Source organism: Scatophagus argus, chromosome 16 (genome assembly GCF_020382885.2).
Source record: "Scatophagus argus isolate fScaArg1 chromosome 16, fScaArg1.pri, whole genome shotgun sequence".
Classification (NCBI taxonomy): domain Eukaryota; kingdom Metazoa; phylum Chordata; class Actinopteri; family Scatophagidae; genus Scatophagus; species Scatophagus argus.
Genome location: NC_058508.1, coordinates 7,815,666 through 7,833,342, shown reverse-complemented (window position 1 = coordinate 7,833,342; position 17,677 = coordinate 7,815,666). Strand labels below are relative to the sequence as shown.

Sequence of the window (17,677 nt, the reverse complement as noted above, 5' to 3'; positions counted from 1 at the left end):
TCACCTGTTCACTTTTCTCCCTGTCCACAAAAACGGGCGACTAGAAAACGAGAGTTCCGCACCATAATTGAGTGATCATGGAGTCAAAACATGAGAGGCAGGCAGTCTGTGTTACACCTCCTCCCCCGTTCAGCGCGCATGTCCTCGCTATTCAGGCAAAATCCAGCCTGTTAATACTGAAGCAGAATGAGGGGGAGAGAGAAGGAGGGAGAGAGATGGAGAGAGCACAGAGACCGCTCCATCCCGTCTGACAGAACACTCTTTGTACATTTCGTCTTCTTCTTCTTCTTCTTAAAGCCTTGAGCTAACTTTTCCAACAAGGTTGAAACTGTGATCTGTGTTTTCTTTTAAAATGCTGACAGGCGATAAGCGAATATGAAAGATACAGGTGTTACAGCATACAGGTGTTGCAGCATGCGCTGAAAGCCATGCTGCATGCAGCTTCAAAAAGGAGGCGGGATTTCCATCTTTTTTTTTTTGTTTTTTAAATCTCAAGCTTTCATTAACGATGCAGTTCTAAACTGGATATTTCCTGGATACCTAAATATCTGTAAATTGTTTTTTTTCTCTCCTCTCAGCTTAATATTTCCTTGCTCAGCAACATACAAGCCTTACTGTGATGTGGCATGCGGATGGCCATAAGTCAGCCTCAAGGCTCTCTGTGGAACAGCTCTACAGCAGCAGAGATGACAGAATGATGGCCCTAGTGGTCGTGTGTGTGTGTGTGTGTGTGTGTGTGTGTGTGTGTGTGTGTAGCAGAGCATGATAGGCTTTTGTCCTATTAGCCAATTTCATTAAACCAAGCTTGCCAATAAAAATGTATGTTAAGCTCCACATGCAGACACACACATACACGCAAAATAAAAAAGAATTTTCTTTTGAGCTTGCATGACAGCGACTGAGTGTCGGTGAGAAGCATGGAGAGCAAGACAGGTGTGAGATATATCTTCGACGTATGAGGGAAGTAGTTCTTGTGTGCATATCAGTGTGTGATGTTCATGCTCACACAGTATTACGTGGGGATTTAGGCTAAGACTGTTTAAAATTGCTGTAGGCCCTAATATAAGATGGGTGAGGGAAATGGTATGAGACATCCAACATGTCTGCAGCAGAAAATAGCTCTCAGTCTTTTTACTGGACCACTAGAATAGTAAAGGAGACTGTTAAGTACCCCTGTAGAGATGGGGACAAGAGTCCAGGGAAAGTAAATACAAAATAATCACTCCTCACATATAAGTAAGAGCAATGTCTGAGCTTCATACATTTGTATTCAGAGTATCCACTAAATGTCACCAGTGGAAGTTTTGGCTGTAAATAGCTTTGCAGCAGCATAGTGTGGGCTCTTTCAGTGGCTGTAGTACACCTAATGTTGACTGAAGAGACAGTTCTGGCTTCAAATGGTTTTGATTTCTGATGATGGAAGTGTAAACACTGGTTCTGTATATGAAGACATTTGGGTATTAAAGCCTAGAAGTAGAAGTTTGCTTTGGATGGCTTATTGGAGCTAAATGATTGCTGCTGCACAGTCCACTGAATCTGTGCATTGAAAAGGTCAGGTTGGGTGAAGCATTTTGGACACCACTGTCCTGTTAATAATCAAAATATACAGCCAATGTATTAGGTGTATAAAAGCCTCTGAGAGAGACACTGTGACCGGCGAGTCAGAGCTCCATTTATCATTCAAGTCACCCTTGACCTTTACACTGCATGCTGCAGCAATATTAGAATTCGCCTTGTTTGGATTTTTTCATTTTGCTAATGCTGTTTTGAATGAACAATATGCACAGATCAAAGAGCTGCTAATGGTCTGCAGTGACAGGAGGTAACTAAGTATACACTAAATGACTATGCCTAAGTATGATATTGGTTACTTGTATTTGTACAAGTAACCAATATCATACTTAGGCATAGTATGATATTGGTTACTTGTATTTGTACTTTGATAATACTGTTGTATTTTTTACCAACCTTTTTTACCTTTGAATGCACAATATTTACCTGTAATGTAATCTAGTTTTTATTCCTTTTACTTAATTAAAGGCTTTGACTTCTTCCAGTAATGTGATCCTAATATATAATATTTTACTATATCATGACTCAATAGGTCACACCATATCCATATACATCAGCTTCTTATTTAAGACTGTGTTAGAGGGGATGTTTGCACCAACACCTGAGATATTGAACCAAATTTAATATAATTTTATTGAGAGAAAAGAAGAACAGAGAACAAGAAAGAGATTAAATAAGTGTTATTATGCTGTTTAAAATTCCAGTCATGTCTCCAGTTAGTTGATGGTGCCATCTAGTGTACAAGTCTCTCTCTCTCTCTCTCTCTCTCTCTCTGTCTCTCTCTGTCTCTCTCTCTCTCTCTGTCTCTCTCTCTCTCTCTCTGTCTCTCTCACTCTTCCCTCTCCCTCTCTCTCCCTCTGTCTCTCTGTCTCCCTCTCTGCCCTCCCCTCTGGCCGGTCTGTTATCTGTTCCACTGTAAACATTTAATCTAGGACTCAAAGGTTTCCTTTACGGAATCTTCCTAACACATGTGCATTGAATAGAGTGAGATACAATCATTCCTCTTAGCACACCACAGGGAACACATCACCGTCCACGTGTCGCCTACAGTTCTCTTCTGGGAGTTCAGGGTGAGTTCACTGACTCTAACATGTCAGAGAAAGAAAAAAATCTACAGTTTGATAATAGTAAATCCATCAGAGCTGCGGGTCGAACGCAGCTCCCAGCAGTGTGCATTTCAGCTTGGCAATGGGGGGTTGGGTAATAAGCCTGGCGCCAAAATATGATCGCTGAAGTAAAGAAAAGAAATCAATGACTTTCCCTTCACTGGCGAAGTTTTGCTCTAATATGTCAGAGCAAATCTCTTTTCTGTATTTCATGTGAAAATGCAGGGACACTGCTGCTCCTTTTTGTCCTTGTACAATTTGCACAAGTAGGATTTTGACATCTAAGGTGATTAAAGTATGAGGATTACAGGATTTTTAGCACATATGATCACTTAATGCTCCATGAACCAATCAAAAATGAGGAATGTTAGTGATATTATGGTGTTAAAGGATTGGGATTCAAAAAGTCATGGGTTCCAAAATATTCTCACTTTGTGTCAAATAAATTTCTATATCCCCAAATGTATAAACTTGCCTCAAAGCGCTTTACGATCTGTACACTCTGTCGTTAAACCCTCGATTCAGATCAGGAAAAACTCCCAACAGATATACAACAATAGTAGAGTGTACAAAATAGACTCAAATTACAATAATATGATTGACAAAAATATGAATAACAATGACAAATATGAATCAACTTCATCATAAAGACCCTCACAAAGGACAGAGTATAAAAACAGGTTACAGATGGGATGCTGTTCACACAGAGGCACCAGCAACAATGATTTTTTTCTTAAAAAATTTTCCTGTACATACAGATAATTTAGCTTGTAGACTCCAGTTATGATGCAGTTTCTTTTCATCTCCTTGTGCTTAGGAGACACGTTTTCCACTTTCACTTTCCTCAGAATCAATGCCAATGCCATGATGATCTGTGCAAGCCATTTTCAAGCCCTTCTGTCTGCATAAGAAAACTACTAATGTAGATTTTTATGGACAACACAATTCAGTTGGACACACTAAATACAACACATTTCTATGTGACCAACAACTGGGCTTAAGCCCATTTTTTTTGTCTATAAATCCCTCAAAAACACAAAGTGAACAATGAAGTGATTCTACTAACATGTATTCTCCGTGCACCCACAGCTTGATATACAGTAAATTATTCTGAGCTGAAGTCGAGACATAACAACTAATCTGAGTCGAACCTTTGCACTGGAAGACATGTTACTGTTACATGACATGCAACAGAATATGATATGAGGAACATGAGTATCAGTGCCACTATCACCATCCTGCTGTTGTAAATACTCTTAAATACACCAAATGCACCTGAAAATAGTCTCCTAACACCATTTACTCCTTAAATAATATTGGTAGAAAACTACAGCACTCAGCTGTTTTATGATATTAATTCATGACCACAGCTGAAGATACAGATGTATACCATCTGGATACAGTATAGGGTGAAAACAGATCTCTGTTACAGCCTTGAATAAAATATACATTATGGCAACCGCACAAACAAACACACACAAATACACACACACACACACACACACTAACACGCCCAGACATTCATGGTTTATAGCATATGTCAGTGTGTTTTATAGTTGAGCCATGTTTAATTATTTACTCCGGTCTTTCTCAGGCCACAGTGGTGTCGATTGCTAACGCAATGAGCTGCCTCCTCTCTTCAACTCCACGTCCAGTTCAATACGATTAACTCTCCTTTCTCACAGAGGCTTCGGCACATTTGCTGGATGATATAAGACCTGCTGACATTCTTAAGGGTTCTTTGACGGTTGCACTATTCAGGATATAAACATGTCGCAGATGAATAGTGATCAGCTGTATCGCTCCACCTTGGGTATTTACTCGGTAAGTAACAGACACTTTGTGTGTGGGCTCAAGGCTCAAATTAGACAACAAACTTGCCTGGAAGACAGATGGGTTTAATAAATAACCACATGACTAGAAAACGTGTTGAAGTGCTCTGTCCTGTGGTGTTATTTCCTCTTAAGAGACACTTCAGAAAAGTTTCTGGAAAACAAGAAACAGTTTAAGTATTTAATGTAATCTGCCAGGCAAACAGAATGTAAATTCCCATAGTCACTTTCAAATTCAAGGAGTATTTCCTGTGCTTGAAAACACCAGAGACTTAAATTGTGGGCTGTCTGTGCTCCGGTGTTGGGAGGGAGAGTTTGTGCTCATAAATACAGATTGAATTAAAGATGGATTTTTATCGATTCTCCTTTAGCTAGGTCTTAAAGTTTCTCCAACTTTCAAAATTCGACAGAAACTGCAGTGTGTGTGTGTGTGTGTGTGTGTTTGTGCTTCCCAAACAGAGCTTGATGGAGGAGTTCAACCCAAGCCTACAGAAACTGGTCTCACTGGGTAACAGTTACATCCAAGCTTTTCAAGGTAAGACTGAAAGATTTCTCACATTTTGGTCATTTGTGTGAGAAATTCACATACCTTCCTTTATAAGTGCTATAAACTAAACAAACTATGGTGACAGTACACAGATTCTGGGAGCTGTCTATTTCACTACACCTAATTCCAAAGTCCATAAGCCTTGGGAATATCCTGGTGCTGTTATAGTCTTGCTTATGGGCCTGTAACTAAGGCCGGCAGTGGTTGTTATGAGTACAGACAAACAAGGCCACACAACTAAGATTTGATTTTCATATACAGGGTCAGAGATTTATTGAACGTAGTCCTGGCCTAAAGGTTTTGAATTTATTTCTATGCTCTGTCCTTGCCTGTTTCTATGAGAAGAGGTCATTTCAGAGCCAAGATAAGCCATTGAATCTGAATGTAAAGTCATTGTGTCTATTTTATGTGTTAATTATCCACATCACAATCACCTCTAGTCCCTGTGCAATGTGAGTATGAAATACCTTTAAAATGTAGAAATGCAAGTGAAAATCAGCCACAGAAGCAGTTTTACCTTGTGTTGCTTTTACACGTTATATTGCTATATAGGGGTTTGTTAAATATATGCAAGAGCTGCAATGCAAAGTCATCAGCACCTAATTCATGGCAGCACCACTGCACCAAATGGTCTGCAGACAGTAAAATACTGATTATGTTGTCTCTCCTTGCCACCTGCATACACACTGTAAATCGCCGTTGTGTGGTCAGAGTCAGGGCCGTAGCACAAAATTCAGTACCTATTGATGCAACATTTTTCAAATTGGTAGAGCAAGTTGTTTACACTCTCCCACTGTTATTAAAGGAAATGTAGTAGGTGTATATTACTGAAATCATTAGCCTCAGGGTGTATGTGTTTGATTGGTTACCACTGACTGTTACCTCATCTGTCCAAAAACGAGTTTTCATCAGAAAAGTCAAACAGACCCAAATACTTTTGCTGGGGGATTTGCGTGTGTTACTGTTTTCAGACTAACTGGGTAAATCGTATTGCTTTCCATCGATCATTTTTTAAAAATGACCTTTAATTGATCTAACAAGTTAATTTATTATTCATTACCTTTACATAGCCATGCGATTTAAAAGAAATTTAACCACACCAACATCAGGACTTTTCCACTAGTCGTTAGCTGAGATTATGAGGCTAGGCTACTGCCCCCCCCTGCTAGGCTAGGATAGTTACCTTTTTACAGGACTAGTTCAGCTGTAAGTTCAAGAAGTTTAAGTAAGAAGGTAAATGTACCTTGAGCCAACCACCATCCAGCTTTAAAAAAAACTTGGCTTTCCTGGTTTTAGATGTGTTAGCAAATTTAACTTTCTGTTTTCTTTGAAATTATATATTTCTGTGACGCTGATCATTTCATGTTAAAAGAAAAAACAGAAAATAGTCTGAGCAAAATCCTGACTAAATGCTCAGTCTACCTTGGCTTTGTAGAGCAGCATAATCGAACTGAAGCCACATCAGCAGCAGACGGTCCAAATGCAGTGTCAGGTAGCAACAAAGACCAAAGACCGACCTCAAGGGTATTTCTAGCAAAATATAAAAAATGATTTCACTGTGATTTTATGCAGCTGTGTTGTGGAGAGTTATTTGTGTGAATTTGTATAATTAAATAAGTTAAATGATTTCCTTCCCATTTCCTTTTTATGTAATTAATCACTCCACTTACCTGCTTTGCTAGTACTGTGCCAAATTCATTTGCATTTCAAATGAATATTAGGTTTGTCTTTTTTGTAGCTCTTGCTGTTACAAGTGAGGCTTACTTCAGTGCCCTTTCAAAGGTTGGAGAGAAGGCTTTCCACACCATGTCCTCGCAATCAATAGGTATGTATCAACACACTCTCATGCACAGCTGGCTTGTGCAGTCTCAGGATGTGAGCGTTTAGTCTTTGATCTGTTTATGGCCATTGTTTAAACTAATTAAAGCGTTCTTCTGAATCATGAAGACCAAAGTTTACCCTCAGGCTACGCTTTACTTTGCTCCTTTCACAATTACTAAGACCCAGTGTATGTGTAATCTGTATCTTTGATGTAAGCGTGTGAGATGTGCGTGAAAATTTACAGAATCAAAGTGAAACTCATAAAGACATTCACCCCCAGCTCATACTGAGCTAACATTTGTACTGGGCTCAGGTCAAGTGAAGAACTGTCTTATTAGGTTTCCATTTATGACAGCAGTTAAGCTCAAAGTTAGATTATGAAACAGTGCGTTATTAGAGCCTGTTTCCACATGAGTTCAAGCCAAGTGTGCTGGCAGAGCGGGTATCAAACGCTAGCAGACAACATGAATAATAGACGACGACAGGCAGCAGGCCGCGCTCCGCTCACTTAACCCAGCCGCTCTGACGGTGTCGTGTTCAGTTTAGTGGCTGGGGTTGAATATATGGTCCAAACTGGATAATTACTGTGCTAACGCTGTGAGGAAATGAATCCCAGCATGCATTTCATGGACAGCGATAAGGGAAACTGAACAAGTTCTAATATATTCGTATTCAAATAAGCAGTGGATGAAACCATTAATAACAACATTAAGACACTGAGACTTTGAAAAACAAGCAACAAATTACTTTAACTACGTACATTTACTCAAGTACTGTACTTAGTTAGTATGAGGTGCTTTAAGGAACTTTACTTTTCGTGCCACTTTATACTTCAGCTCCACCACATTGCAGAGGGAAATATAAATGTTGTACTTTTAACTTCATTATAATAATCTGATAGCTTTAGTTACTTGTTACTTTACAAATTAATATTCTTGCACCTGGAAATTAAACAAACATGAGCAGGTGTGTATGTGTGTGTGTGTGTGTGTGTGTGAGTGTGAGAGAGTGAGAGTGAGCAATAAAGTCAGAGATATTCTGATAGCTGTTTAGATCATCGGTTGATGTTTAGAAACATGTGAATATCGCATGATGTCATTTTATTGATTTCTAGTAATATATACAGTACATGTATGTGTGTATGCATGTATATTTACAAACATGAAATGCTATTTTCTTAAAGGAGAAGTCCTGATTCAGGTCTCTGAGAGCCAAAAACGACTCACACTGGAGCTTCAGGGAGTCGTAAGTGACATCAACACTACAATCATCACAACTGTAGATTCTGATCACACTCTTAAAGTGTGTGCTCCATTTTCTCAGTCATGACTAATATGACTTGGTGTGTCTTTTTCCAGTTTCGTTGGTTCAGCATGGAGGTTATTCAACAGATGGACAACATCATTAAAACAGACAAAGATTACATATCAGTGAGTGAGGGCCAAAGCAAAGGCCTGCATCACAAGGTCAAAAAGGAGCTCCTACAGAATGATAAGCTGTTATATCATAATTATTTCCCCAAATGGAAAGTAAAATTATTAACTGCGGGGTATCATGGGAGTAGGTATGGAGTGAGTAATCTGATAAATTCATATATTGATTTATAGGTCGCTTAACTCCCAGACAATAAAGAAGTAACACATTCTGATTAAAACTGAAGGAGCCATTAGAATGAATGGGAAAAGACGTGACATGAATACTGTCATACAGGGCAGCAGGAAGCAATATGAGATGGAGGTCCACAGCCTGGCGACAGCTCTGGAGAGGCAGTTTAGGAGAGGATATAACCAGGTTTGTGCTCCCGTCATTCTCCACCCTGGAGGAAAACTCAGCACTATGTATATGGATGTGTCCTTGTACAACATATTTATGTACTGTCAAATATGTGTCTCCTCAGGATGGTAGTGAGTATGTGCAGTTCCTCAGGAAGAGCCATGATGAGGCTCTGAAGGAGGAGGAGAGACGTCACCGCTTCCTGGCTGAGAAACACTGTGCCCTGATACAATCCATCGCCCACCTCATGAATAAGGTATGCAGCTCACCTCAAATAGCATTTGTGAATTCAATATTTCATGGTGTGTTTTGGCTTATTGACTACAGGTGCCAAATGGGTTGGGTTTGTTTTACAACTCACGGTAGTGAATGTCAGAAGGCCAATAAAAGGAAGTCACACTAACAGAGAATCACAATAATGTGTAATGATTATGTGAAACTTTATTAATCCCCGTAGGGAAGATCCCTTCCTTTATAACAAGACAGACAACAGCTTCAGAGCTACACATAAAGATTCAGTTTCTTCAGAGGGACGGCAACCCCGCTAACAGCCCGTCTGTTTGAACTCTGGACTCCCTGCTCACTTCTTTATGACCACACTGACGCCTTTTATTGTGAGGGGAAACTAAACCGTAGTTTTTACAATGAGGCTATTGCAGAGCCTGCTATGAAACAGGTAACTATAGAAGGTCATTTTCAAAAGAAAACTAATAAAAAGGTGAGGAGTTAATCATGATGAACACAGAGAAGCACATGGAGAGTCAAAATTAAGAGATAAAAAAGTTAAAATGATGAGACTATAAGTCAAACTGTTCAGATAAAAAATTTAGAGATTTTTGATTTTTGATTTTTTTTTTTAATTTGAGAGATTTTGACACATCTGCCTCACTTCATCAAAGTACTTGCGTCAAACTCATGAGATAGTTGAATGCCCAATACATCTTTCACAGCACACATGGGAATGTGTATGAATGTCATTTATCAGAATTCATTTTGCCACTTGACCATTAACTGTAACATAAACTGTTAACTCTGTTAACCTGTAATGGCATTTTTTTTCCCCAAAAAAATCTTACATTTATGTGTGTTTATGTGTGTTTGTGTGGTAGACAGGAGGGTCTCTCCAGCAGAAAGCTGATGCCTGGATGAATGACGTGAACGCCACGAGAGGACGCGAGAGCAGACAACCACCTCCTCCGGACAACTATGTGAGTTTGAATGTTTCAGAACTCCAGTGTCTAAATTTCCCTGAATCCATAAAACAAATGTTAGATAAGAAAACATAAGCGGGAGGAAGTGGGTCTTATCTACATCAAGAAATGAGTAATTTCATACACAGATTGTGTTATGGAGAATTCAGTGCATTATTGTAATGATATTTTTGTTACCAGGGTGCCCTCTGCTGGTTAGAGCCTGATTTAATTTGAAACCATCAGGATGAATCACAACTCTGGCACTGAGGCTTAATAAGCTTTCTTAGGAGGATTAAACCTGTAGCTGAAAAGAAGAACAGAGATTACACTTTCTCAGATATGAAAGGAACCAATATGCAATTATAATAAGGCTATTACTATTTTCCTGTCCAAGCTCTTACTTGAATCAAAATCTGAACCTTATACATCATCTTCATAAATGCACGAGTATTTTAGTATGAATTCAGACATCTGTACACCTTAAAACAACAGGATTAACGCCATGGATAATTCACAAACTGAAACCATATGGTTCTTTGCATGAAGACTACAATTACGATTCAAGTAAACAACAAAGACGCCCCCGAGATAAACCCTGTCAGTTTCAGTCTGTTCCTCATTGCAAGGTGACGGGCTTGTGAAGCCCACATATGCACATCCTACTGTAATAACAAGCAGAGGATTAACATGGATTCTGTGTTTGTTTTGGTTTGCCGTGGGATTTATCCTCACTTATAACAGAGTGAAACCTGTGAGCCAGTTTGGACAGACATTTGAGTTGCGCTTCAGCAGTCGCATGTGATAAACAGTACTCAGTGTAATATATAGGAGATGCACTGCCATAAGCGGCCTGTTTAAGAAAACATTAACCGCTCACTCTCGGGCTGTTGTTGTTGTTTATTATACTAGTTAATCCTCGTGTTTACCAGATGTATCGACGCTGCATCTAATTTTGCAGATGAGGATGAAGGAGGAGGACACCAGAAAGAACAGAGAGGAAATGACCCTCGGCAACATCCCATCAAGAGGTGAGTGTGAGCTGTAATATGAGCACAACCTCATCCCAAAACTCTACATATATCACTTAAGTGACACTGTAGTTGAATACAGACAACCTAACAACCATTTCATTAAAAAAACAGTTTGATTTGACTTTAGTCCCTCATTTTTCATGCTAGAATGAAAGCCTGTCTGTAATATTCAGTGTTGTCTGAAAATCATTCACAGCCTATAATGCCTCAGTCTGCATATCAGAGCTCATTTTGCCCTCACTCCACCCCCTCCCCGCTTTATCATTCTTTAAGCCTTTTATTTCTGTTTCTCTCCCCCTCACTCTTCTATCTTTCTCTCCATCCTCATAATTTTTCACATCATGCACTTTCATACCTCCTCATTTCTATTTTCCTCTGCAGAAAGTCTGCCTAATTATTTGGCTTGCTTATCTAGAATAAAAATAGATACAGCAACAGACAATCAACAATCTCTAGAATACTAAATAGCTATTCCACTTATGTTCTACTTTTGCCTTTCTAAAGCACTGCATGCAGCAAGCTTATTGTCTGTAGCACAGCAGCCCAACTGATGCTCTCTGGAGAGAAAAACAATGTCACTCTATTGGTATGATTCAATGAATTGCATCCCCTGCCATCCAGGCAAAATAATTATGCATAGGGAACAGATACTTAGTAATTTGCTAGTTATGAATACCAGGTCCATAATGAATAAAGAATAAATCATAACTATAATTATTTTATAATTAATAGTGTCCCCAGAGATCTTTCTTTGCCATTTAAGAGGGTCTAACAGCTAATTCACACCTGTGTGTTTCATATGTCACCTCTCCAGCCCCATCTCCCCAAGGAAGCATTTCTCAGTGGGAGTCAGTGGGAGGTGGTGGTGGAGGGAGATCCATGAGGGCACGGGTGGCCCACCATCCTGGTGGCTCTAACTCCACCCTGTTGCCCTTCTCCAAGGGGGAGATGATCACTGTGCTGGTGCAACAGGCCAGGAAGGGCTGGCTATATGGACGTTCTGAGAGCACTTCACAGTGAGTGATGTTCTCTTGTGAGAGTTTGTAAGAATGGAGAAGCATCTGTCTGTCTTGCCTAACCATCTGTGCCCTTTGTAAATATGTCTCTCTGTCAAGTGAAAGTAGCTTACCTTCTGTCTGTCTGTCAAGTTTCTGTTTCTGTCTTACTGTTAAACATTGCTACCATTCAGTAAATGAACATTAACAGCTAATCCACAAGCTTGTCTTTACTTTGTGACTGTGCTGTTTTCAGTCAGGGATGGTTTCCAGGCTCCTATGTGGAAGCAGTGGATGATCCTCCACAGATAAGCAGCTCTCGGTAAACATCCAATACAATGTGTTCCAGAAGTATATCAGGCTAGAAATGTATTGATGTGTCTTACTGAATCCTACTATGCCATACATCATGGTTCATTCTAATGCTGCTTCCAGCATTAGAATACAGGTTAAGTTCACCACAAATATTAAACTACAGGCAGAAACAGGTTAGCTTAGCTGAGAATAAAGACTGGAAACAGGAAGAACAGTTGGTCTGGCTCTGTCTGAAGGGAACAAAATCTGCCCTTCAGCACCTCTAAAACTCACTAACTGACAGCTACCTATTTTTATTATGATTTTTAAAATGAAAAAGCATTTTGAACACTGCTACCTCACAAGAAGTGGCTTTGAATCTGGTGGTCACACTGCCTTGTGTTTGTATGCCTCCCTCAGTCCAAAGAACTTTATGTCAGTGTTCACTGAAAAAAATATTTTTTTTATTTGCAACCAATTTTAAACCAAAAACTAAATCTTCTGCACGTTTGTCTTTAATCTTAGAACACAATACATTTTGCAGTTTCCCCAGGCTGTCCTTATTGTTTTATGGGCCCAACATTTTTAAAAGAGGGTCAGCAGAAACTCAGGCCTGGAATAATAACATGAACTATTTAAGATATTTGGGTGACCCATAGCTGTGAGGAAAACCAGTAAGTTTTAAAATAGAACTTTGCTCAGTCACTGTGGACACATGCCATGATGCCTATAATGTGAACGTTAATGCAAATCACACATGCTAAATGCTCTGTATTTGATGTTAAATCTGACTCACTTTGAAAAGAACAGTTAACACTATATTTTTTGGTACAAATCTGATACTATAAATTACACTTTTCCAAAACAGCTTATAGTAACAGCATTCAACCACACCATAGTTCTTAAGCAAATTAAATTTTATTGTCATTTCAAAAGCTCCACACTCCGAAGCAGCAGCAGCATGAGCAGCCTGCTCGACCAACCACAAAGCAGAAACCCCAGCGGAGGCCCGCCCCCTCCACCTCCACCGCCAACTCCGTCTCTTTCTTCAAATAGACAGCATGAGCCAGTCTCACCTACTTCTGACAGAGGGGCTGAGTCTTATTCAGTAAACAAGGTAAGCCTGCCTGACTCATCGATCAGTGTGGCTCGTATTAATCAGTTATCTCCCCCTCCCTATTGAAAGATTATCAATCTTTTTTTTTTTTTTTTTTTTTTTAAATGTGGTCTTTAAATGGACACTGAAATTGAGTTTTTTGGGACCTCAAACATCTCAAAAAAATTACCTCAAAAATATATTTTTCTTCTTCTGCTGTCTTTATTAAAAAAGGCACCTTTAGTAAAATTTTCTGTAGAATTGTACCTGATGATCTATCAGTGGTCACTAACCCATTTTTAAGATTTTTTAGATCAATTCTAACTCATCAATAAGAAAAATTTTTTGGGGTACCAGCTTGTGGGAAATATTGTTGTTTGGTGTTTATCCTTTTTATTGAAATTAAAATTTTAAGGGTTGGTTATTAAAGATAATGAGTCATTAATAAAGGGTTTTAATCCGCCACATCTGCAGTTATAGTGTTATTAAGCTGTTTCTAAATTGATTTTAGTCCAGCTTTTCTGAAACTGTTTCGTACCACCTGACAACCCAGAAGTTGTTTTCATTATTGGCTCGTTATTGACCTGCAGAGCATTAGTAAATTACTCATTAACCACAAATAATGTCATTAATTACAACTGGCAGTCCTTTAATTTTTCATCATAAGCACACGAGAAGTTAGTTTTTGACTACTGTGGTCCTCAAGTCTCTGGTCTGTCTCAGGATCTGAGGGACAACCTGGTATTTATTTAAGGTGCCATGTCAATTGTTGCCTTAGATGTTAAGTAACTGGTTTTGATATTTTATATCCCTTGTGTTTATTTTTTTTACCCGTATTTATTTACATTTACACTTTGTTTTTGTCATTTCTTAAGGCTTGCAAAAGTGTATTTACTGTTGCTACTGTATTTAGTTTTCCCTTTTTGTCTGTGCTGTTTTTATCTTGCTCTATGAAGCACTTTACTTTGCATGTTTTTATGAAAACCACAAAATTAAACTGAGCTGAGTCATAAAAGGTACTTTATTAGAAAGTGGTACTGTCGCAGGTTGGGTTTGCTCTTGACTTTATTAAAAAGTTCTATGAAATCATTTGACACCAAGCGGGGACAAATTCAAAGCAATTTGGGGAAACTGAGCCAACATAAATGTTAGTGAAACTGAACACCTTTGTGTTCTCCTCGGTGAAGTTGGACAACGGATATGGGACAGCTCTCATGAGATATAGAATGTAAATCTGTGATGTATGTCCCAGTCTGTCCAGCAGATGCACTGTGGCAAGGTGCTGTTCTCAATGGCACCACAACCCTCTTTCTGGTGGATGCAGGGAGGAAGCTCCAGCTGCTGATGGTGTGTGGTTGAGATGGTTGTGCGCATGCATGCGTGTTCTTGTTTTGGCTTGCTGTAACTTGAGTCTGCTGAAGTGAGGACCTATTTGAAGTCCATGTGACTGAATAGGTTAGTCACATAAGCTTCAAGGCGCTACAGTGTGATATTATGTCTTTTCTCTTTGGTGCTATTCAGGCACACAGTGGTTTAAATAGCATTCCTGTTTCTACATGCAGAGAGATTTTGATAGACAGGTGCATAAGGTAACAAATGACCCTCATTAGATGTGATATTTAGTTTTATAAAATAATTGATTTTAAAGTGATTTATGACATTACACTATTACTCCAAATGGCTGTTGCATTTAAGGGACAACAAGCGTGACAATGGAAGATCCTTCCTGAAGCCTTCCTCACACCACAGCCTTCATATCCCTCCACCATTTCCATCAGCCAGACTCTGCTCCTACATTTCATCTCAATAAACACTTCATTAACAAGTCAATTGTTCATTAAAGCGCAAAACACACTGATAATGGAAATTTGTACTGCTTTCAGTGACAGTGCAAAGTATTTAGGTATAAATCTTCTTCTTCAGCCAAAAGTGCAAATGACAAAGCAGATTTATCATTATATGGAAATTTTTATGATGTCTCTGTGTGGTCTCTGTTGCTCCCTTGTCCATTTTTATTGTATAAAGGTGAGTTTGCATTTTGTGTCAACTGGACAAACTCTGAAGTGTGTGTGTGGGGGTGCCTGAAGCAAAACATCAGTGAGCAGCTTGTGGGAGGAACGGAGAGGGCCAAAGGGCCTCCATTAGTGCATGTGTCTACATTTTGCATTTTGGTTTTGACCTTCACCTACCCATACCTTTCTCGTATCTTTTTCTACAGGGATCAAAATCACATGGATCACCACCAGAACTCTTCCCAAGGTAAGATTAATATGGCTCTGGTTTGAAAGCGTGGACAGATTGTGAAAGGCTTAAATGGGGGCCACTCATGTTCTCTTCTACAGAAACTAATGATATTTTTTGAAGTATATCATGAACCCATTGAATCAGAGAACAATAGATGAGGGCAGCGATCTAAATGGCAGGGAATTGCTTTCTTTCCATTAGAGTTTGAAGTGCAGTTTAGTACTGAAACCATTTCAGTTATAGCCATTTGGGAGCCCTAACTATCGCTGCCACTCTCACTCCCAATTCAGGTGAGCATTTTGTTAGATGATGCTTGTACACTTTGAAATATCGAGCTTATTTCTTTTGTTATAACCTGTACAGTAGGGCTGAAAGACGCCACAGTATTCTCTGATATTGGAAACCACTGTTTCTGTCATTTTCTCCTCTTCCAATTTTTCCAATTTCCTTTTTTTTCTTTACTTTTCTCTTTTTTGAAGGGGTACCAACCCGTTTGCCACAATTAAGCTGAAGCCCACACTCACCGATGACAGATCAGCCCCACGTCTTAATCGACGATGAAACAAACGTTTTCACTTAGTTCATTCTTGACATTGGGGATAGCAGTGTGGTCAAAAGTAAGTGGACTGTGAGTGGAGGTTTTTTGTCAACCAACGCCCTTCTGAACATGGAGAAAGAAAATTTTGCGCAAGGACTGTAGCTATACATTCTTGTTTAGATCTTGCTAAATATAGTCTTTTTTATAATTAACTCTGGTATTGTGATTTGTGCAACAGTAAGAATTAATCACAAATGTGTGTATTATTTGCACTGACCTTTCCATCTTAAATCTAAACTGATACAAAGTGCTTGGTTTGTGGCACTGAAATCCTGACATTTGCATTACGTGGATATCAGAAATACATGATAACCATCTATGATTTGTATATAGTGTACAGCTGATGTTGGGAATGAGTGCTAAGAACATGTTGCTTTATAGTTTATTTTTTATGTAACTTCTGTCATTTATGGATCAGTGATGGATGCATGATGCCATGTACGTAGCTGCTTCTGTAATCTGTTTTTATGTTTTGATTTTTATTGCTGTTGTATTGCATCCTTGCCATTTCTCTCTACATGGTCTGCTGAATTAAGTCCTTTGCTATAAATATTAATTGCATTACTAATTTACTTTGGGAAATGACTTGTAGAAAATGAAAATGTAACCTCTGGCAGGTAATGTAATATCATGCAAAAAATAGGATAAAATGTCTAAGCCAGAAATGTAATGAAAAATGCAGTGCATTCATAGATAATTTATTACCATTGTTATAGCATCACATAATTACTTTAGCCAGGTTGTTTCATATTATTGCAGATGGCATGTTTTGCTTATGTAATAATGGTGATGCTAACTGTAGTATAGTATCTAACGAGAATAAAATTGTAAGTATTTACATCATAAACTTATTGGTATTACATCATGAGTTAAAGCCTCTGACAGGCTGATTTCAAATCATTGGTATTTGTCTCTGAGACACTAATCTGCTTCATCAGGACTGTGTTTGATCGAGCCACTTGTCTGAAATGAACCAAACAACCCACCGAGGGCCTGATCAGAAAGTGCAGTTTTTGCAGCCAGAGGTCTCTTTTTCCAGTTGTTTATGTTTATGGGCAGTTATTGCCTTGGGTGTGTTTAAGAAGCTCTGAATGACTCAGAATTTTGGAAGAGCATTTTTGTTGCATGAAGCTGAACAAACTTTCACTGGTGCTCTTTTCCCATTGTCCAGTTAGATAAACTGAGGTAACAGTTTACAGCTTGAAAACAACACTGACTTTACCAACTTAGTTACCGTGATTTAAAAAGAAAACAGCAGGCATGGAGGCAAATTTCAGGTAAGTTGTTTTTATTAACTGAAACTGCACTAACAGTTAACTGATAGCATGCAGCTCCTGCTTGGTGTTAAGCTAATGTTGGCTCATTTTCAACAAAACCCACAAGATAATGATGACATTAACACAAATATAAATTACCACAGACAAATACTCAGCCACTCAGCAGGTCCAATACACTGTCTGCGGTTAGTGGTCACTTTTGTGATGAGGATCCAATGATTCACAGCGGATTGTCAAGCTGTCCCTGACTAAACCTGTCCATTATCCAGGCAAAGCTCCCGGACCAGCTGATGATACT

General features: G+C 38.9%; 1 protein-coding gene across 1 annotated transcript; it reads left to right on the top strand.

Moving 5' to 3' along the window:
* Positions 1 to 2,509: 2,509 nt before the first annotated feature.
* Positions 2,510 to 16,915, top strand: baiap2l2a (BAR/IMD domain containing adaptor protein 2 like 2a). The gene is made up of 15 exons (XM_046416509.1): positions 2,510 to 2,642; positions 4,364 to 4,502; positions 4,970 to 5,045; positions 6,796 to 6,882; positions 8,062 to 8,123; positions 8,237 to 8,308; positions 8,589 to 8,669; positions 8,776 to 8,907; positions 9,761 to 9,859; positions 10,803 to 10,872; positions 11,690 to 11,891; positions 12,127 to 12,192; positions 13,101 to 13,281; positions 15,479 to 15,519; positions 15,984 to 16,915. Exons 2-15 carry the CDS (start codon positions 4,449 to 4,451, stop codon positions 16,063 to 16,065), a joined length of 1,305 nt encoding a protein of 434 aa, XP_046272465.1. The 5' UTR covers positions 2,510 to 2,642; positions 4,364 to 4,448; the 3' UTR covers positions 16,066 to 16,915.
* The last annotated feature ends 762 nt before the right edge of the window (positions 16,916 to 17,677 follow it).